This window comes from Dermacentor albipictus, chromosome 1 (genome assembly GCF_038994185.2).
Source record: "Dermacentor albipictus isolate Rhodes 1998 colony chromosome 1, USDA_Dalb.pri_finalv2, whole genome shotgun sequence".
In the NCBI taxonomy this organism is placed as follows: Eukaryota; Metazoa; Arthropoda; class Arachnida; order Ixodida; family Ixodidae; genus Dermacentor; species Dermacentor albipictus.
This window is the reverse complement of record NC_091821.1, coordinates 180,118,374-180,140,311: the sequence shown is the minus strand read 5'-3', so window position 1 is coordinate 180,140,311 and position 21,938 is coordinate 180,118,374. Positions and strand designations below refer to the sequence as shown.

The window sequence follows — 21,938 nt, the reverse complement described above, 5'->3', positions numbered from 1 at the left end:
AGACCAGCGATAAAGCCAAATGTCCAGTGGGTGTTTTCCGCAGCCCAGAGATCTGTGAGGGCATGTAAACAAATTGTGTGTTTATTAACCCACTTCCGTGCTCACTTCCGTGCTGCATTATTATACCAAATTCTGACCAAAAAATAGCCAATTTATTTTTATAAACCTCAGTTGCCACGTTTACCTTTTAAGAAAGAATAAATTCGTTGCTGCTTGCACTGTCCCATAGTTTATGCGCTGCCATCTACCAAAAGCCCATCTAAGCACTGTGACAAAGTTAGGCTAGTCCATGGCATTGCTACAAAATGCTAGGTACCGCTGACAATCTGAGCTCGTCTTTGCTAGAAACCTGTGGATGAACCCAGCTCGTCTAAGGAATGGAAGGGGTTAATTTGGCTCATGGTCAAACTGTGCCACATGAAGTGGGAAGCGCCATCAGTCGGTGGCTGCATAGAAGGCATATCAGAAGCATAAGTTGCACTTGGACTTATAGGAGAAGGGTGAGAAGAAAAAATAAATGGGAAAGGATGGAGTGCTCAGTATCAGAATTTAAGGTAGCACAACAGTTTTATTATTGCAAGGAGGTTAAGAAATTGGGAATGAATGCACTTGCAACCATTCCACTGTTTGTTATGTACAGGGATGTGCATGTTTCACTTAAACCACTGAAAAAAATCTCTAAAATATACTTTGCGCGCACCGCTGCTCTGGTGTTGATCAAATTTTGCAGAAAGATAGCATTACATGGAGCAGATTGTTCAATGTAATATTTCGCACAGTTACTTGCCTTGTTCTTAAGAAAAAAAATGCAAAGTTGCATTTGTCCAATCGTCTATGGGGAGCTAGCTGCTGCCCAAGGCTCCACTAGCATAATCTTGTGTCAGCGCCTGTCGGCAGCTGCAAAAAGCAGTTGTTCTAGGAGGGTTGCCGCATGTTCCTGAGGAGTGGGCAACATTCGACCAACCAACATTTGCCTATATTTTGTCTTCACCACAGAGTACCCCGGCAAAAGTTATCGAGTTCGACTGACACATTTTTTTGCTGCAAAAGGTTATCAACTTTCCTCAGACACTGAAAAGGGTTTTTATCTGGTAGCTCTTGACAGCAACAAAGTGTTTTGGTTACTTTGCGACCTCACCTCAAAGCGCTTATGTGGAATGACATGCAGCTGAAATTCACCCATGAAAGACCATTTTAATGAAATCAATTTAGTGCTAAGCTATTAGTGTTTTTGACATGCTTTCTGACAACAAGCAATGTGACAACTAGCTCTCATAAGCATGGTACTTAATTTCAGACCTTTCGATTTACGTCAAGAAAAGTGCTTGCATGATATCAAATACAACTCTTCACTTCTAAGCCCCGATAATCACAGCCCCTGCGCCACACAAAACAAAAATGATAATCGATCGTTAATGCCTGAAGTCCCTTAATTTTTTTTCCTACGGAGCTGCCCCACAAACAAATTTAATTACATTTGAGATGATCATGTCAACGACAGCATTTTCTGAAGTAAGCAATTTTAGGGTGCAAAATACATTTACAAATACATACCATTTACAAAAATAACACTACATCTCTTGTGGCAGGTACACTCCTTCAAAACTGAAGCTGAACACTTTGGGACCCTTTGTCAGTTTCCAAAGGCGAAACCCACAGAAAATTTGGGTGACACCGATCCCTCCACTCATACGCATTCACCAGCACAAATATTGAAGCATTGCATTAACTAGAACCCCAGAGCTACAAGGAGCCAACTACCATTTTCATAAGACACTGCACAGCTTCATATGAAAGAAAGTGTCACATAGAGAGAAACAAGGAAAAAAAAATACTGCACAAGCTATAATGAGCATACCCTTATGTAAGCACACAAACAGCTTTACCGAAGCATGAAGGTTGTAAGCAGCACCTCATGAATAATGGACATGCCCTCCATTACAATGGGCAATTAATAAAGAAAAGACAAGCCACTATGATGAAGTACATGAAGCCTTCTTAGTGGGATCAAAATCGGTCATTTTCTTAAAGAATGCTTAATAATTGCTTTCCTGTAAGTGCCACTTTACTCATGTTTATTGAATTCCTGGTTTAATAAATATAGTGCCTGTTTGCTTTTACAGCAATATGGTACTTCACCCACTCCAGTGAAACTGGGTTTTAGATAAGTGAAACATTATTTCAATAAAGCTTCGACTGGGGCTAGTTGACATGGCATCGTCTGCTTGCTGCACTATACTGCTTATACGAAGGACAAAAAAGAGACACACATGTGCGCAAACTTTTAACTGTTTATTATTTGCTAGTGCACGTCAAATATATACACAAAGGGTGACTGTAAATAAAAAGAAAATGAGATGATCCAAAAGAAGCAGCCCTGCAAGCTGCTGATGAATGCATCCATACCTACGGGGCAGTAAAGTTTCAAAATCATAGCGGAATGAGTGTTGACACCTTTCTGAAACTATTAAGGTTATACCTTTAATCACTGTTCGTCATGTTTCAGGGACAAGTGTTTTTACAGAAAGCAGGGTTCTGTATTGGGTCATGTTTAGCTCCATTGCTATGTGACATACTTCTAAATAAGGGGGGCAGGGTATTGCAGAAAAACCTACATGGCCTTGGAGCAGTCAGATGTTTCCATTACATTGATGATTTTCTTCTTTGTTTTCCATATGACCAATATGCAGAAATTACTGAAACTGCAAGTGTGGAAATGTTCACAAGGGCGCACCAAGGGCTGTAGTTTACGGTGAGAATGCCAGACAATGATATCTTCCAATTCTTGACATTCAATGCAACTCACACATGTTGGGAGTACAAAATGAGGAGTGAAAAGGGTCTGCTCCCTTACGATTCAGGGCAATATAAGTTAATAAAAAGAGCAATTGTGAAGTCAAAAAATCATGTGACCACAGCATTAACGATAGTATGCAGCGGCAGGTCTCGAAGCTTAAGGACAGTGGTTATCCTGTAACACTTATAATGTCCATCGCCGAAAAAGTTTTGAGAGGCTTAAATAACAAAAAGAAAGTTGCTACAAAGGGGGGCGAGGATAAGAAGGTAACTGTCATACCTTATATGCATAAAATTTCAGATGGCCTCAAAAAGATTGGCAAAAGGCATGGCACCAAAGTGGTTCTTTCAGCTCCTTTAAAGATTAAAGGCTTATGTAAGAAAGTAAATGATGAAACAAAATCTGACAATAACGAATGTGAAATAAAGCACGTAAAAGAAAACAGTATTTGGATTGTGTCGACAACCATGTGTACAAGATACCTTTCATGTGCGGAAAATCATACATAGGCCAGACAGGCAGATGGTTTAATATTAGGTTAAGAGAACACAAGTATGCAACAAAAATGCTACAGTCAGCAGGACATTTGGCGACGCATTGCGCATGATGCGGCTGCGAGCCTATCTTCAAAGAAAAAAAGGCAATGGCTAGATGCAGATCTAAAAAAGCGTGAGAAATTTTGGAAGTGTATTTCATGCTCAAAAATGACTCTGGAGACCACATTAGCACACCTTCTGTGGCGCTGGGAAAAGCAGCTTTTAAATTCATAGCCAGATGTTAGATCAAGCCATAGTTGTCGTCGTCAAATCAGATGTGCGTAGATTGGCTTCTTTTTTGTCTTTCATCTCATTTTCTTTTTATTTACAGTCACCCTTCATGTATATATTTGACGTGCGCTAGTGAATAAACAGTTGAAAGTTTGCGCACATGTGTGTCTGTCTCTTTCTTGTCCTTTCTATAAGGAGTATAGAGCAGCAAGCAGAACGATTATTTCAAACTGGATTGACATCTGCCTTGAAGGCAGCCTTTTTATGGTCATACTAGCAAATTAAAAGCATCTTCTGAAGATTGTATGACCACATATGAAAGTGAGCGTTCCCCTAGACAGAAGGCTGGCATGATAACAGTAAATAAAATTTAAGCAAGCCTTGAATGCCTCATGATTATTTTCTATATCAGTAACAGCTCTGTCTAAATATCTTTAAGCATCAAGATTTTAATTCTGTTGTATTTCAGACAACTAGGCACAAATTTTACACAACAATACTGAACAACTTCTCACCTGGTTCCAGGAAATATATGGTGGCATTGCCCAATATGAAACTGAGTTCACGTTTCAAGTAGCTGAGAATACAACACTACTCATAGACACAGGGCAAACCAGCCACAAGAGCAGCAATGTTCAAATGTCACTCTTTATCAATGTGTTCGGGACTGGCTATAGTATCGACGGCCTCAGTTAAAAGGCAGACTCAAAGCAACGACGACGATGAAATCCCTCGCAAGTCCAAACTAAAATCCATGTTCTAGGCCCAATGGCACGTGCAGTTATGCTTCAGAGCACCAACAAACCACACAAACAGCAGAAAACGTTATCGCTATCGCACAGCGCCTTGGCAGCACTGAAGACAAGGCGACCAGGCGATACAACAGCTCCAAAACTTCAAGTCGTATTTCTGCTAGGCAGTTACGCTCTTATCCCATCCAACGTCGCGAGACACTTGAAGGTAACTGCACGCATGAGATAAAAAATATTATTTCTGCTAACGGCACACACTGATATAGAAAAGGAAAATAGAACTGTCTTTAATGAAAGAGACTCAGGGTGACTTTATTGCAGTACTGTTACTGACTTTACTTTACTTTACTTTACTGACTGACAGTACTGTTACTGTTACTTTGACGATCAATCAATCAAACTTGTTTCACGTGGCACAACAGCTTTTGCAATGACGCGAGAAACATTACGTAACAGGAGCGATACATTTGCCGATCAGTCAACGCACAGATCTTATTTTACTTGGAAATTTGGATGATGTACAAAACAACTACGCGCATCATAAGCGTTTGATAAACCGCCTTTGATCATTCTGATACAGAACATTTTGCCATGGCAAAATGGACAAGAGGACTTCATGCGGACAGCAAACACTGCGTATGAGAGACATACAAGGAGTAAGCGTCAAAGCCCCGTCACAAGCACATGATGTGGCATAAAACATTGTACGCACCCTCCAGAGACTTTTCCTCTGACCCATCCTCCATGTAAAGCTCCCAGCCCAAGACGGCGGTGCGCCCGCCAAGTTTATCAGGCCAGTTTCAACGTCGCTCGAGCGCATGATTCGTTCGTTAGACGTCAGGACGCCGCTCATCGTAGAAAGTGATTTCTGTGCGGCGACGTTGACGCACCAGATGATAACGAAACAGTTTTAAAGCAGACAACTGATCGACATTGCGGCACCTTAGATGTCTGCCACGTTTTCGGTGGCGCAAGAGAAGGGACACCTACGTCGGAGTTGCAACCGCGACCTCGACAAATGTACAGCAACCTGCACATCGCGCATGTTGGTTGCAAGCCCCAGTCGGAGGGCAAACGTAGCACAGAAGCGGCCGATGGCCGATGTGTTTTACAACAAACCGCTAAAAAAAAAAAACTTTGCATTGTGGATTGACTTGACTCTAAATGATTTAAGATAAAAAATAAAAACGTATCATAGCATAAATTTAATTATGTACGTTTGCTTAGATTACGGCATGTATTACAGTATAAACACCAATAAATAAAAGTAACTTTCTACAAGGGTGTATTTGTTATGACCCTAACGTGGCATGTAGCCATAGAGTTACCACATGTAGCCAAAATCACGTCACGACCTATCCAACTCATGGAGGCAATGGAGGTTTCAAAAATCTGCCGACTCTATCGTATCCCAGCTGCTGCCGTGTTAAAATTGACGGTTTGGCCCGCTTATAACTAGAGTGCGCCGTTTTAGTCTAAGTAGGTACCTATTTATTTACGTGCGAACGGCAGAAGGGACAGCTAAAATTAAACGGATAAAATATCTGCGTTTGATTTGGTATTTCAAATCTCTCTTGCTCAGCGCTTCAAAGAAATTAAGATTCTAAGCAAATGGCTCAGGGTGATCACGCAGATGTACTAAAGGAATGGGACGAGCAAAAGGCCATGTTCTTGAAAGCGGCGGAGCATGTCCAAGCCCACACCCGAAACCTGGCTAATGATCAACTGCTCTACCTTTATGCCAGGTACAAGCAGGTGCGTGCGAGTGATTTTGCGTTGTAATGACCTCACGTCAGTACTATTTGTTAATGTAGGGCACATTGTGTAAGCATGCACACGTGCGCTCAGATTTTGAAGCTCGAGGAGCAGTAAATGTGCACTTGACATGAGATACTAGTAATACAAAACCGTTGAATGTGAAACCAAAAAATGACATCTTTTTTTTTTGACTCATCGTAAAACTGTTTCTTTCGTCAGTACTATATCGTGTCAAAATTACGCGAGGTAATGTTAGGCCAAATAATGCTTGAATTAATGTTGTGCTGAGCATATAATAGCAACAATAAAATTGATTCACCAAGCATCGTAGTGACGAATCAAGTAGAGCGGGACATCCTATCTTTTTTTTACAAACAGCTACGTTGCACAGGAATAAAACTAATTCTTGAAGAATGCCAATTGTACCAAACGTAGTACAATTAGTCCAAGTGCCAATTGGTACAAGTGCCAATTGCACCAAATATGGTACATTGAACTTTCGCAAATTTAGACGTGCTGAAGTCATGGAGACAGGTTGAACCAACCAAAATGTGAATTAGAGAAAGCACATTCCCATTTTGCAAGATCTTAGCCTGCGTTTAAATTACGCAAAAATTGCAGTACGTTAAATATTTAAAAAAGAGGTCTTGCAAGGGATCTCTCTTAGCCTGCGAGTTGTTTTGGGTCGTTGAACACCATAACTTAAGGTTTAACAACACAACTTAATTTTCACAACAGACAACTTGTGCTGTCTGTAAAATGGTTGCCCTTCACGATTAAGCACTGTGCACCTAATTTAAATACAAGATCTGTTGCTGTAAGTCGTGGCTAGCCCCTGGATTAATCCTTCTCTCTTTTGCAGCTCACTTCAAATGAATGAAAGCCATAGGAAGCCACTCTACACAGCACCTCCATTTATTAAGCGTAACTTTCTCTAGAGGTTATGACATTTTTCACCACCTTCTTAATGCTGTACATGATACTACAAGACCCTGAATATCTGTAGATTGCATGACATTTTTTTTTATTTTTCTTTAAACTATTGACTTAAATTATTCCAGATAGGAGGCTGTATTTCCCAATGATCCATTTCATTTTGCATTGTTCTTGCCCTTCCTCATTGGCTCAGACACCGCCACACTTGTTATCACTCCGTGGCACCTAAGTACATGGCACTTGTCAAGTGTAAACTGATATCTGGCTCAAAAATGGACCCTTTGCAATAACTCCGAGGCAGGATCCCTGCACAGTAGAAATCCCTTCACCACGCTTGTGTAGATTGTCCTCAAGGTAAAAATTGTGTGCATTGTGGTATCTGCTAATATGTTGTTTACTATGGGAACCTTAACCAGTCCATAGCAGTTGCATAAGCTTGCTGATGTCCTTCAGCTGATTGGATTAAGTCCGGCGGTCGCAAGCCAAAGTATACCAAATATAGTAGCTGCATGTAATGACCATGCATGCACTTGTTTTGTGCTAAAAGCAGCCAATGTCACCAATTTTACCTTTAGTTCCTGTATAATGGCCGATATAGAAGGAAATTTCACTGCTGGCTTGAAGGTAAAAATCTGAAATAGGTCCAGAAGTACTAAAAAAATTTTTTTTTAATGGGTGCATGTATTTTTGCTGCACAGTGTCTTTGATAAGGTGAAAAAATGTTAATGTTCAGCAGTGCCTTTGGCAGCTCCACTCTTTGGTATGATGCATATTGTTTCTTTATGTAGGCCCTGGAAGGACCATGCAAGCTACCCAAGCCAGCTTTCTACGACATTAGGAGACGCCAGAAATGGTAATTGGCTATGAAAGTGTGAAAAAAAGTCACTGGGCCTTGAAACAGGTTATGCAATGCATTGAAAGTAATAAATAAGTTATCCCAGACATTCGATCATGTAACAAACATCTGAGCTAAGCATTATACCCTCACAAACAGCAAAATATGTATAAGTTCACTCAAGGTGACTGGTCCATTTATCCATCAATTTGAAATACCTGCCATCCTTCAGTTGATGAATTGAAGTGGCACCAAACACCAAACATAGTTTTCACCAAACATAGACATTGGTTAGCTTTCAAATGTCACCAACTAGCAGCTACAAAAAACAGAAATATGCCATGAATTTGAGATGAACTGAGTGAGTGCAGCAAGTTGCATGCCTAAAATGAGTCGCAACCAGATTAGGCACAAGAGGCGGGAAAAATTGAAAGCATTGCATGGTGATTTGTCATGGGCAAAGAATTACCCCCACTTGTGTCGTCAAAGCTTTCAGCATGCTAGGAATGACAAAAGGAAAAAAAAAGAGCTTAGATGATAATAAATGGCAACTTTTGGCTTTTGATAGCTTTACTGGTACAATGTACTCTGAAAGAAGGCAGAAGGAGACTCAATGGGTTGTGCATTTTCGTACCTATGATATTTCGTAACATAGTTGAAAACGGGGCCTCATGGAAGTTTATGAGTGATGCAGTTTGAATATGAAAGTGGCGAGAGCCATGTTTAGTGAGCGCCCATTCTTTATTCCATTGGCTTGCATGCTAATGCACTGCCATCATCAACAGGATTGACCATTCAACATTATGGGTAACAAGAAGTGAATAGAATGTAAAGAAACGAATAGTTACAAAATATGGTCCCAAGTCTTCATTATGTCTGCATTCACTTCGCTTCATTCTTTCCTCTTAGCAGCCTTGTAGTATGTGGGGGTTTAACATGTCTGGCAATGAATTTCACGTTGCAACTTTTCACCAATAATTTGTATGCATGTGGTACCATGTGCTTGTGTTATTTTACTTATTGTTTCAGTGCTAAGAGAGAACTGCTATGAAGAATTGTTCAATGCACAAGTTGCAAAAATACTTAACTGCTGTCATCTGCTATTTATAGCATGGAATAAACATGTTTTTTGTATATCAAGCAAAGAGGCAGCAGTGGTGGTGGTGCCTATTCTCCATCTTGCAAGTCATTTGCAGCACTGTGGAAGCTGCAAGACTCCTTAGCCAATAGAAAAGCCAATTGTCCCTCCATATGTGTTCATTGACGCCTCATCGTCTTCTCACTGCTACAGTAATTCGCTGTATACAACATGCATGTATAAAGCTCCTAATATGTCATGTCTCATTATAACATATCATGTACCAAGCAAAAATAAAACACTGATCTCGCCAATAATCAGACAGGCCAGAACTACATTACACTGATAAAGGATATTGCCTGTGTATGCCTCGTTCCTTCGGTAGTGCTGCAAATGACTTGTGAGATAGAGTATAGACAGTTTTTCAGCAAGCACATTATGCAAAAAAAATATTGTCTTTTTTTAGTGAGACTGATCACTAGCAGTGAGTGCCCAAGAACACCCATCTGACAATTGCGAGAATGCTCCACACTGCGTGAACTCTGATGGGGAACACGCCGCGTACTCGCGGTCCTGTCCATCATGGAAAAAAGAAAAAGAAATAGTTACAATCAAAGTTAAGGAAAATATATCGTTCAAAGAGGCACGCAGGCGGGTAGCATACCTGCCAAAGGAAAGCTTTGCCGAAGTGGCGCGTCAGGGGGCAGCGTCGCAACGGCCTCCAGCGGCTGTCCGACCCACACGCAGTGAGTCGGCAGTTACGCCATCTGCCCCCACGGTGGTTGCAGCTAGCGCTGCTCCGCCAACCGAGCAGAAGGGACCATCGACCCTGAAGGTGGGCGCAGCCGAGGCTGCCCCAACCTCCCCGGCCCCTTCCAGCGCTGGCAACAGCCGGCGCAGCCAAATCCCTCAGGGAGCCCCACCGACCTCCGGGGTGGTGGGCGCAGGGGTCTTGCCCTCCAAGGCGGGACTCCCACTGAAAACTTCTCGCTCGCAAGAGCACGTGTCCGGAGCCTCACTAGAGGCAATGGACACAACACCTATCCTCAACGTGCACCAAGCGCCTAAGGAGCGGCGAGGCTCCCTCAAACGCTCCAGAAAGGGCAAAACTCCCATTACAGGGCCTCGAAAGTGCTCTGTAATTTAATCTCTGTAATTTTCATAATCACTACTTCTGTTTCCGCACACACAGCACCTACTGACCTCCAATATGGATACACAAATAATTCAATGGAACATCAGAGGTCTTCTTAGGAACCTTGATGATGTGCAAGAGCTTATCCAAAAACACAATCCAAAAGTGCTGTGTCTACAGGAAACACAGCTAAAATCACAACATACAAACTTTCTCCGACCGTATGTCAAGTTTCGCAAAGATCGCGATGATGCAGTCGTATCATCAGGCGGTTTGCCATTTTGGTTCATAAAGGTATTTCCTTTCAGCGTTTACAGCTACAAACGCCCCTTGAAGCAGTGGCGGTTCGAGCTGTTCTTTTAAATAAACTCGTCACAATTTGCTCGCTTTACGTACCCCCAAACTACAAATTAAACAAACATGAATTTCAGTCATTTATAGACGAATTGCCAGAACCTTATGTTGTTCTGGGCGATTTCAATGCGCACAGCTCCCTGTGGGGCGACTCTCGTACAGACGCACGAGGTCGTCTTGTTGAACAGTTCCTTTTTTCTTCAGGTGTGTGCTTGCTGAATAAGAAGGAACCCACGTATTACTCCCTAGCAAACAGAACATTTTCTTCAATAGATCTTAGCATAGCTTCCCCGTCCATACTGCCCGAACTCGAATGGGAAGTTACGAACAATCATTACGGGAGCGACCACTTCCCTATACTGATAAGAACATCTAAAGAAAACGAATATCCTCCACAAGCTCCTAGGTGGAAGATAGACACAGCCGACTGGGAGAAATTTCGAACTCTCACTAACATCTCATGGGCCGACATGTCTTCTCTAGATATTGATGCTGCTGTGGAGTATCTTACATCATTCATAATAGATGCCACATCAAAATGCATATCCGAAGTGAGTGGTCTGGCATGCAAACGACGTGTACCGTGGTGGAACAGTGAATGTAGGATCGCCCGTAAGAATCAGAACAAGGCGTGGGGGTTGCTACGCGCTTCCCCCACTGCAGAGAATCTTATGAACTTTAAAAAAATTAAATCCCAAGGCAGGCGAACCCGCCGACAGGCCAGAAGAGAAAGCTGGCACAAGTTTTTATCGAGTATTAACTCGTTTAGGGATGAGGCCAAAGCCTGGAACAGAGTTAATAGGATTAGAGGGCGGGAAACACATTCACTCCCCCTGGTAAACACACAGGGCGATACACTGCAGGACCAGGCAGACTCACTTGGGGAATATTTTGAGAGCGTGTCAAGTCAAAGAAATTATACACAATCCTTTCTCAAATACAAACAAACAGAAGAACCTAAGCCATTAACAAGAAAAGGTCGAGAGAATGAGCCTTACAACCGTCCTTTTTGTATTGCCGAATTGAGAGCTGCCTTGAGTGCATGCAACAGCTCCGCACCAGGATCTGATAGAATCATGTATGAAATGCTCAAAAACTTACACAATGACACGCAGGTTACACTACTCACACTTTTCAACACCATTTGGGATGCAGGGTACCTTCCAACTGCATGGAAGGAAGCCATTGTGGTCCCTGTTTTGAAACAAGGCAAGGACCCTTCCTCAGTGGCAAGTTACCGCCTGATAGCCCTCACAAGTTGCATTTGTAAGGTGTATGAAAAAATGATTAATCGGCGACTCATTCATTTCCTTGAACTGAGCAAAATCCTTGATCCCTATCAGTGCGGCTTCCGAGAAGGGCGCTCCACAACTGACCATCTTGTACGTGTAGAAGCAAATATCCGGGACGCATTTGTACACAAACAATTCTTCTTATCCATATTCCTCGATGTGGAGAAGGCGTACGATACGACGTGGCGTTACGGAATCTTAAGAGACTTGTCAGAAATGGACATCCACGGTAATATGCATAATATAATAGAAAGCTATCTGTCAAATCGTACCTTCCGGGTAAAAGTCAGCAATGCACTCTCACGTTCTTTTACGCAAGAAACGGGTGTACCCCAAGGAGGCGTGCTCAGCTGCACGCTCTTTATCGTGAAGATGAACACGCTTCGTGCTTCATTACCACCCGCCATCTTATACTCTGTCTACGTGGACGACATTCAAATAGCTTTCAAATCTTGTAACCTCACAGTCTGCGAGAGACAGGTACAGCATGGCCTGAACAAAGTCTCAGTGTGGGCAGACAAGAATGGATTTAAGATCAATCCCAACAAAAGCTCTTGCGTTCTTTTTACTAGAAAGAGAGGCCTGGTTCCGGATCCTTCCTTAGAACTATGTGGACAACGAATACCTATCAGCAAAGAGCACAAATTCCTAGGTATCATACTTGACTACAGACTCACTTTCATTCCACACATTAAATATTTGAAAGAAAAATGTCTAAAAACAATGAACTTAATGAAACTTCTATCCCAGACTACATGGGGTAGTGACAGGAAGTGTTTAATGAACCTATACAAGAGCATAATTCGGTCTCGATTGGATTATGGTGCTGTAGTATATAACTCTGCCGCCCCGAGCGCGCTAAAAATCCAAACCAGTCCACCATCTAGGAATCCGACTGGCCACTGGCGCATTCAGAACGAGTCCCATACAAAGTCTATTTGTAGAATCAAATGAATGATCTCTCCACCTACAGAGATCATACATCAACTTTACATATTTCCTTAAGATACGCTCTAATCCTGAACATCCATGTTTTGATACCGCTACCGATATGACGTGCGCTACACTTTTCAGCAATCGTCCCTCCATAAGACAGCCTTTCTCGCTGCATGTGAAGGAGCTTAGCGATGAAATGCATGTCCCACTCCTCGAGCATCGCTTAATGTACCTAACCAAGCTCTTACCTCCTTGGGAGTGGCAGGTGATACAGTGTGACATATCCTTTATAAAAGTTACAAAGCACGCTCCTGAGGCCGAAATCCGAATGCATTTCCTAGAACTCCAGCACAAGCACTCCTGCGCAGAGTTCTACACAGACGCTTCGAAGTCAAATGCCGGGGTATCCTATGCAGCCGTCGGCCCATCGTTTTCGGAATCCGATGTACTGCATCCGGAAACAAGTATCTTTACGGTCGAGGCCTACGCATTACTCTCTGCTGTAAAGCACATAAGAAAATCGAAACTTCCAAAAGCAGCGATCTATACAGACTCTCTCAGCGTCGTGAAGGCCTTAATGTCACTCAGCAAGCATAAAAATCCCGTATTTAATGAACTATATTCGGTCTTGTGCAAAGCGTACTCATCTAACCAGAATATCATAATATGCTGGGTCCCTGGCCATAGGGGAATCGAAGGTAACGTTCTGGCGGACGAGATGGCCACGTCAATCATATTGCAAGCTACTAACCCTACCGCTGCGGTGCCTGTCACAGATCTGAGGCCTTTCTTGCGAAGGAGGCTGCGAGATCACTGGCAACACATGTGGGATGCGGAAACGGATAATAAGCTCCACCTGATAAAACCACAGTTAGGATTTTGGCCCTCTACTACAAAATCGCGCCGAACAGATGTCCTATTCTGTCGTCTCAGAATAGGACACACGTTTGGCACCCATAATTTTCTACTCACCGGAAGTGAGCCTCCAACCTGTGGTAGATGTGGGGAGAGGCTGACCGTACTCCACGTGCTCCTGGAGTGTCGAGAAGCCGAATCTGAGAGAAAGAGACATTTTTCATTAGCATACCGACAGCACATTCCTCTTCATCCTGCAATGCTTCTTGGTCCAGAACTGCTTTTTAATACTGACACAGTGCTAGGTTTTCTTAAAGATGTGGTCTTACATGTTATTAGTCCCATGAATTCGTAGCGCCTCCTCTCTCGAGAGGATGCCACTGCGATAATTGTTTTGCATAGCACATGCCTCCAGGCCCTTGTGTTTCAAGGGCTCTAAGGAGGCAGTAGTGCTCTAGGATTTTTTACAATCAGATATATTTTACCTATCGTATCATTCTTTTTAAATGCATCTAAATGTTCATAGTACAAGTCATACGTCATCGCCATAATTTTATCATACAGATTTTACGCACTTTAGAGCGTATATTTTAAGGCCTTTTTACAGCCACCTCACACGAACTTCATAGTAATCATAATTACACCGCAAACTCATTAGCACAGACATGGCGCTCTTTGGCCATACCTGGCCCTTGCGCCACAAAACCCCATACATCATCATCATCAGATGCCATGCAGTGAATGAACGTGAATGCAGGTCATGAACTGTGCATATGAGGCTGCAAATGTGGCAGCCATGAACAAAGTTGCTGCCATGTGACTAGGCACAAAACCGCGTCTTTGGTTGCCAACTCTCAATGAAGTGGCGCATCGTTAGGCCACGTAGTTTAAGCAGTGCAGCTGGTGTAGTTGCTGGTGACGAGTTGTCTCGGGAAGCTTGCCACCAGTATGTCCACCTTCATAGACCTTACGGTGATCAAGTGTGAGATCAGATGCACGGACGAGACTGATGGCTGTAATAGCAGATTACGAATCCATGTGTGGTCCTCTCTGTGTCTGAAAAGTCTGGTGGTGGTGGCTTGGCTTGGCTAAACCATAGTTAGTTTAACCAAGTTACCTGTTGGCAAGCCAACAGGCCGATCCTATACATGGAGGACTCCGTAGTCCTGCAGGATAACTCTGATCGCACGGTTGGGTATTCACGATGATGCAGAGTACGTGTATGTAATTTGTTGTTCCTGTGCCTTGTATCGGCACAGAAAAATGCACATGGGCCATCAAAATCTGCAGGAGACCATTTGCTGTCCTGTTGGAGGTGCCCAGCTTACTTCTCTTTCGCATGGACCTAACTGGAATTTTTTTTATTAATGTCTATGTGCATGCTTGTAATAAATATCAAATATAACAAAGGTATTTTCGTGTCCAATGCGACTTACGAGGTTTGACTATTTTGCAAGTTTCACACCAACTGACATGTGCCTCTCTTTCTGTGCATGTGCTTGTAAAACTTCATGCAGTAGCACTTATATAATTGGGTACCATTGCTGTCATTTCAATGCAACTACACACTTTTTCATGTCGAGTTTGCTGTATTTTATGCAAAAAATTAGGCATACATATGCTGGAAGCGCACTTGCAGTGACTAGCGAATGGAAAACGTGAATGTCTCTAATTCTGATAGCATTTCAATGTCCCATACAAGTCTAAAGAGGTTATAGAGGAAGTTTGGGACAAAGAGAAAAAGAAAAAGGAAGAAACAGTTCTTAAGAGTGAGTACCTAACCAGTCCTTCTCGGCAAATCACTGGCCCAGTTATCACAAATGCACCCTGTCAAAGTCGCTGCTTTCTTTGTGCTGTACCACAGCACCCTTGCAATTTTCAACCCATCAGAATTGACATGGCAGATAAGCAGAGTTCAAGGATTCAGATAGAATCCAACAGGTCCCCCTTACCATGCTGAACACTGCTATTGTTGATGTAACTTTCAAGTACTGTCTAAATAAAAATGGTTATACAGAAAATGGCTTGACATCGAGAAGCTAAATTCACAGTTGTGATTTACCATGCTGGACATTGCTGTTCTTTATCTAAATTTCAAGCACTGTCTAAAAAAAGCAGTTGTGCAGGAAATGGGTTGACAGCGAGGAGCTGAATTTACAGTTTTGAGTGAACAGAATCAGCAGATGCAAACAGCAAGCTCATGATCAGCAATCATTTTCTAGGATTCTGTTAAACCATAAGGACATGAAAAACATTGATTGAATGAAATTGATACTGCAACAAAGCTCTTTTGTCTTTATATCTGGCTCTTATTGAAAAGTCATATATGTAACAATGTTCGCCTTTATGTCGCACAACATTCACTTCACTTTCCCTTCTAACCTTCATTTTTGTGGCAGAAAAGCAAATAATACTGATAAGTGACAACTAATAATATTGGTATGGATAAGTATATTGACAAGTAAGCAAAAATGTACTAGCAACAAACAGATGAAAAATAAAATAATTTATAAAGTATTATATTTAATTGTAATTGACATCAGTAGACTAAGGTCTGAATATGACCTGTGCCGTATCTACTTGACTAAGGGCTGCACCCCCAACTTGGCAGCCCAGAATTCAAAAAAGAAGAAAGAAAGAAAAAATGCTGAAATGAGAAATTCAAAGACTGAAGAGAGTGTCGCTGGTTGGTAGTAGTTGGTTAGGCATTGTATTTACAGTGAAGAGCATTAAGCACATTTTTCTGAGCAAATGTTAGGGAAGCTTAGAAGTCATGCGCAACATGCATTGCTGTGCTGTCTCTTCGCCTTAAACCTGAGGAAGCTTATTCTAAGTACCACTCTCATTTTTGGGCGTTCCCAGGAAATTCTCAAGAATACATCAGCTGCAACAAGCAGGAGTTCTTGTGAGTTGACAAATGCAGCTGAGTCTTAAAGGAGTACTGACACATATTCTTGAATTTGTAAAAACTACACCACATGCTTCTTGCTTAAAGAAGGATGACACTTGGCAAGTACGAAGGTTGGGGGAAACGTAAGCTATTTTTAATTGATACTAAAGTTGGTCTGTAAATGCTGGGTGTGGCGTCATCGAAACGATTGTGACATCATGACACGAAGCAAAATTTACTGATATTATGTAGCAATAAGGCCAAGTATGATGATGCTGCTCATGAAAAAATAAAATTAACGACTGCTGCGCACATTTCCTCTTGCTGCACTTGTGCGTAGCAACTCCAGCGATTATGAGAAGAAAACAAGCCAATGTAATATGATACATCCACCTCCTGGCTACTGAAACCATAACTAGTTTGTAGAAGAAAGGTACTATTATAGTAAATTATTTATGATGCTTTGACGCTTGTGAGTATTTCTTCTAGGGTTTCTGAGGTTTGGACCTTCATTTAAAATAAAAGAAAGGTAAAAAAATGCCATCTCAATACTCCAATATTTGTTTGTTCAAGAACGTTTCACTTTTGCAGCTACTATATTCACTACAAAGTGCTAAGAAAAATGTCCAAGATTTAAGAAATGACATTTGGTGCTCTTATATCTAAACTACAGCAGTGCTGTGATCTTGCTTCAATAACTAGACTTCACGTGAGTGTTACAGGACATATTCACAAATATACATCTAATGACAGGAACTGCAATCGTTGCAGCACATTCTTGTAAAATTTTAATATGGAAGGGCATATAAGATGTCAGCCAGAAAGAGTGTTTAAAAAACACAGAAGCTTAAGCTGCTAGAATATACAAGACTTTATGGAAATAAATGTGTAATTAAAATAATTTTTCACCAAAAATGCAACTTTGTTATGGTGAGATTCTAGTGTAGTCCTGTGGGAGAGAGGTAGTCAGAATTGTAGGGTTTCTCATGAGTTTTTATCATTTGTTGCAAACTTGGATAAATAATGATGACCTTGATGGGGGGGGGGGGGGGGGGGCTTGCTGTTAATGTAGTTTGTCATGGCACTAGGTAACTACGAAGGCTATGTAAAATGTTGTGCTTTTGTGCTTGCAGATAAAAGTTTTGCTGCGATGCTTCTAGCATAGAAGAGTTCACACACATGTGTCTGCAGTGGGTTCATTAGTTCACAAGGAGCGCTAGATTTTAAGAGTAAATTTCCCCCATGCAAGCTAGCTGGCTAGAGAGCAGCTGCTTGGGGCCGTCCTCTTGGCTTCTTCTGTAAAGAAACTCTTTCTCACTGTCTCCATGTTTCATCATAGCCATGGTTTTGACATCTACAGACTGGATTGCACAACAGGAGAAAAGACAAAAAGATATTTCTCTTGTTAACAGGGATGCCTGGGACCAGTTGGGTGGAATGACTGCTACCACAGCAATGGATGAATATGTGGCTTTCGTCCGTCATCTCTTCCCTGATTGGAGGCCTGAGGTAGTGTTACATTTGTCATACCAAGCCTTCTGCTTAGGAGTGAGCACCCAGCACCTACTTTTAGTGTGTTGGCATTCTTTTGGCAGTTTGCATGCTTTCAGGGGCTGTATATCTTATTTATCTGCCTATCTATGTACGTTTATATCTAACCATTTTCCTGCTTGCTTGGTTCACTGGGTTGTCTGTGGTCAAATGGTTCTCACATTGTGCTGGTGTGCTGAGGTAACAAGGTTCAAAACCAACCATCGAACCAACTTCAGTCGCTGAATACGTGGCAATGCGCATATACATGCTGATCTTCAATGAAGGCCTCTTTCACGCTGACATAGGTCACTGTATATGTGGGACTAGGTAGGCACTGCTGTTTGAAAAACTCTTTGGCACCAACTTGGAACACTGGGTATTTGCCACTCTGTATGTGCTGGTCTTGACCTGCTCAGCCACTTGGTCTGAGCGGGTCTTCAGTGAACCTCTTCAATGCCAACTTGGGTAAGTAGGTATGTGCCACTGGAAATGTGTTGCCCTACAGTGACGAAAAAGATCCCCTAATTTTTTTTGAAACTGAGCGGAATCAAACCAGCGTTACAAATGTTCCCTAAGAACAGCAATCCAATGCATTAGCAGGCTGTACCACAAATGCACTGAGTAAGTGCATCTTTTCAGTTAACGTCTTTCATGCCAAGGCTTCAGCGAGTTGTGCCATGAATGCACTGGGTGTGTGCCGCTCTTCAATGAACCTCTCGTGAACTTGGGTCACTCAGTATATGCCACTGGGTGTGCGCAAAGCAAGGGAATACTCTCAAGGCATGCACCGGCACACTACACATCTAGTCTCAGAGGCCATGTGCAGACTGCTCAGCTGCGCCACTAGATGCCACAGCATATCCCGAAAGAAGCACAAGAGAGGAGCCTGGCTGCCGCATGATGCATTTCTCGGCATTCACATGCACCAGCGCACCATGATTTCGGAGGCCACGCACAAGCTTTGGGGCAGCGGCGCTAGATGGTGCGGAGTGTTCTTAGAAAAGCATGAAAGAGGAGTCCCACTGCAGTACGTGCCTCATACATTACTCGTTTCAATGGTGGAAATACGAAGTTTTGCTATATTGATTCAATGCTAACGCATAAATGTTGACAGTCATAGTGAGATGGGTTCTGCCACAATTTTTTTTATGTAATGCTCATCTTTTGCACATACCCTAACCACATTTTTCACTCTGGTCTATCAGTTGCTTCTACACATACTGAATTGTGTTGGGTACACCCTAAAGTGTACAAACTTTATTTAATTATGTCCCCGTTCCTTGTCAAGCTGCAAAAAAGCAGCTTTTAGTTCATGTCCCAGCGTTCATTTTTTGTAAATGAATGAATGCGAAATAAAAATTGATTGATTGATTGTTAAATAAGTTATTGTAGCACCATCTGGCTTTCATTTCTCAGCATATATATATATATATATATATATATATATATATATATATATATTAGTGTTAAGCATGCATGGTCTTCCAATTTGTAATTAATTTGCTCTGCTTATAGGGCATATCATGAGAAGCCAACCAAGAAATGATAAATTATTTTTTTAATGCAAATAATCAGTACAAGTACTTTCCCCTATGTTTTCCTTGGTGTCTTTGTTTATTGGTTTCTCATGATATGATTAATAAAAATTGGGCGCTTTCTTCTCGTTCTGCTTATAGAAGTTACACATAACACAGCTTTGCATTTCGTGGTGTTCATTTTTATGGGGACTATCTGGCAGACGCGTTCCAATGTTTAGTATGCCTTTTTTTTTTTTAATAGGTGCATTTGTGCTCTACAAGGACGTCACAAAGCAGCAGTTATTAATGAAAATATCAGATCAAGAGAATGTTGAAAAGTCCAGTGAAACATGATCACACATGAAAGCAATTCTTGCATTCGTCAAGGATGGAGGCCAGATGGGCACTCGCTTTTCACCTCACATGATGTACTTTTGCTCCCCTCATGCATATTGTATAAATGTTCCGGTGTTACTCAGAAATACAATGACAGCAGCAAAGACTTAGTTCAAGGCCAAGTCAGAAAACACTACGGTACACAAACTAGCCCAAGTGCAGACTCTCTTGATTCATCATACCTTTTGTTGATCTGATGAGAGAATGATATTCAGTGCCCCAATAGTGCAGGCAACATACTTTAATTCCTGTTTTACTGAACAATTTGAACTGTTTTGAGTGGCACCATTCATATCTTCATGAGCCTGTGGCTCTAGCCACTCACAATGATGAGGGCACTGTGCTGACTTGCATTGGCCTTCTACAAACTATTGCATTGAGCAAAATCATAAAAGTTCTGTTGTTAAATTTTGCACGCCTGAATAATTAGGCATAGTAAAAAACTGAAGTGAAAGGAACATATCGGTGTATTAAAAAGCATCTATGATCGGAATTAGGTAGACCAGGTGCATCAAGCTTCATACAACAAGCTTTTCACGCTAATATGTGCTACTTAGTGTTATTTTCAGCAGATTGGGGCGGTGAGAAAAGTGGTGCTCTTCTGCTGCTCCTTTGGTATTGGAAAGATCTTCGGGTACATTGTCCATTTCAACCGCTAGTCATTGATGTGGCCTATTACTGCACTCCTCAATAAATGTCGCATTTTGTTGGCCTTTTTAATGTTGGTATGTGTAGTGGCTGTAATGCTAGCACAGCGTCGCAACCACTGGGAGGAAATTCCTCGAGGTCAAAAGCTTCCAAGGGCTGGTTGCACGCGCATCTTTTCAATGCAAATTTACCAATAAATGCCTGTGTGGTATTGAAGTTGTTGTTTTTCATTTGTATTTTGTTGTTGCTGTTAAAACTGCAAAGAGCCTAAATATAAAGTCTTGTACTCCAGAACATTAATAGTGTATTAGCCTATTTACTCATATCTGAGTACCCTCTTTTTTTCGTGGCCATAATGACCAAAAGAGAGAAGGTGCTTAGAGTTATAGTGAATATACAATACTATGAAGTTTGACCGTCAAATACAATTCTCATATCTCCTTTGAGCACTCTGTGCACAATTCTGCATTGGAAGATAGTCCATCAGAAGCAAAAGCACTGATGAAAATATAATTTAAGGCTAAACCCTATAAGAACGATTTTGTGCATGATGACGACGAGTGACAGCTTCAAGCGACGAAATGGGCCGTCACTTGAACAGATCGCTCGGTCTTGTTGCTCCATTGCTCGGTTCTGAAAATCTAGAATTCATTGCTCGTCACCTGGAAGTGCTATCAGCGACTAACCAACAGCGCGAAGCCGGAACTGGATGTACAACACTCAAATACTACCGAATGTCACACAGAACAAGCAAACAATAGAATTGTTATACTTGCAAGGAGAAGAACCTACTGCAAGACCTTTAAATTTTTATGCTGCTCTTCACAGTAAAATACATTAACTTCATAAAGCATGCAATATGTTAGATTCTATGCATATTTGCTGTCCTCATACCGGCAACACCGGGGAGACATTGCTCAACATCATCGCTCGCATGGGGTACGACTTGTAGGCGATAAGCGAACGCGACAGCCATCTCCATCGCACTGCCTGTCGCTGTCGTGTGCAAGATCACTTGCATGCTGTGTATACTTTTAACATCAATATAACGAAGTCAGTAAAATTGGCAATTTGCTTCGTTATATCAAAATTTTGTTGCATTGAAATTCAACCTTTTATGCAAATAAGCACAGCCACTGATCTATTTTTCTTACACGGAAGGGGGCTGCAGAATTTTCCAAATTATCGGGCAATCAAGAAAAGCAAATTTGAATGAGAAAACAATTCATTTTGATAAATTTGGGAGTCGGCGACGAATGATACAGTTTCATGCCACGTACGTTGACGATATCTTCTCGACAGTACGAATTAAGCGAAGCCAGCCGCTCTTTCACGTGCACTTCGCCCCTGCGGCTGATAGTGTCGCCGGCACTGGGACGATGCTATCAGGAAAAGCACCGGTGATGGGGAGCCAGTGCTTTGTTTGCCTCTCGCTCCAACGGGCCACCGAAACTCAAGA

The 21,938-nt window shown here is 41.9% G+C and overlaps 2 protein-coding genes across 3 annotated transcripts in view; one reads left to right on the top strand and one right to left on the bottom strand.

The window, feature by feature from the left end:
* Positions 1 to 5,444, bottom strand: part of alpha-Man-Ib (alpha-Mannosidase class I b) — a 55,700-nt gene extending 50,256 nt beyond the window's left edge. Inside the window, exon 1 of one of the 2 annotated variants that reach the window (XM_065426439.2) lies at positions 5,029 to 5,444. In XM_065426439.2, the coding sequence (XP_065282511.1) occupies positions 5,029 to 5,169 (141 nt within the window). In that variant the 5' untranslated portion in view covers positions 5,170 to 5,444. The remainder of the gene's footprint in view (positions 1 to 5,028) is intronic. The other variant, XM_065426438.2, reaches the window with a different exon arrangement.
* A 207-nt stretch (positions 5,445 to 5,651) lies between these two features.
* anox (acyl-CoA-binding domain-containing protein anorexia) overlaps positions 5,652 to 21,938 on the top strand; it is a 50,902-nt gene continuing 34,615 nt past the window's right edge. The window contains exons 1-3 of the mRNA XM_065426428.2: positions 5,652 to 6,071; positions 7,799 to 7,863; positions 17,798 to 17,894. Of these exons, the coding sequence (XP_065282500.1) occupies positions 5,928 to 6,071; positions 7,799 to 7,863; positions 17,798 to 17,894 (306 nt within the window). The 5' untranslated portion in view covers positions 5,652 to 5,927. The remainder of the gene's footprint in view (positions 6,072 to 7,798; positions 7,864 to 17,797; positions 17,895 to 21,938) is intronic.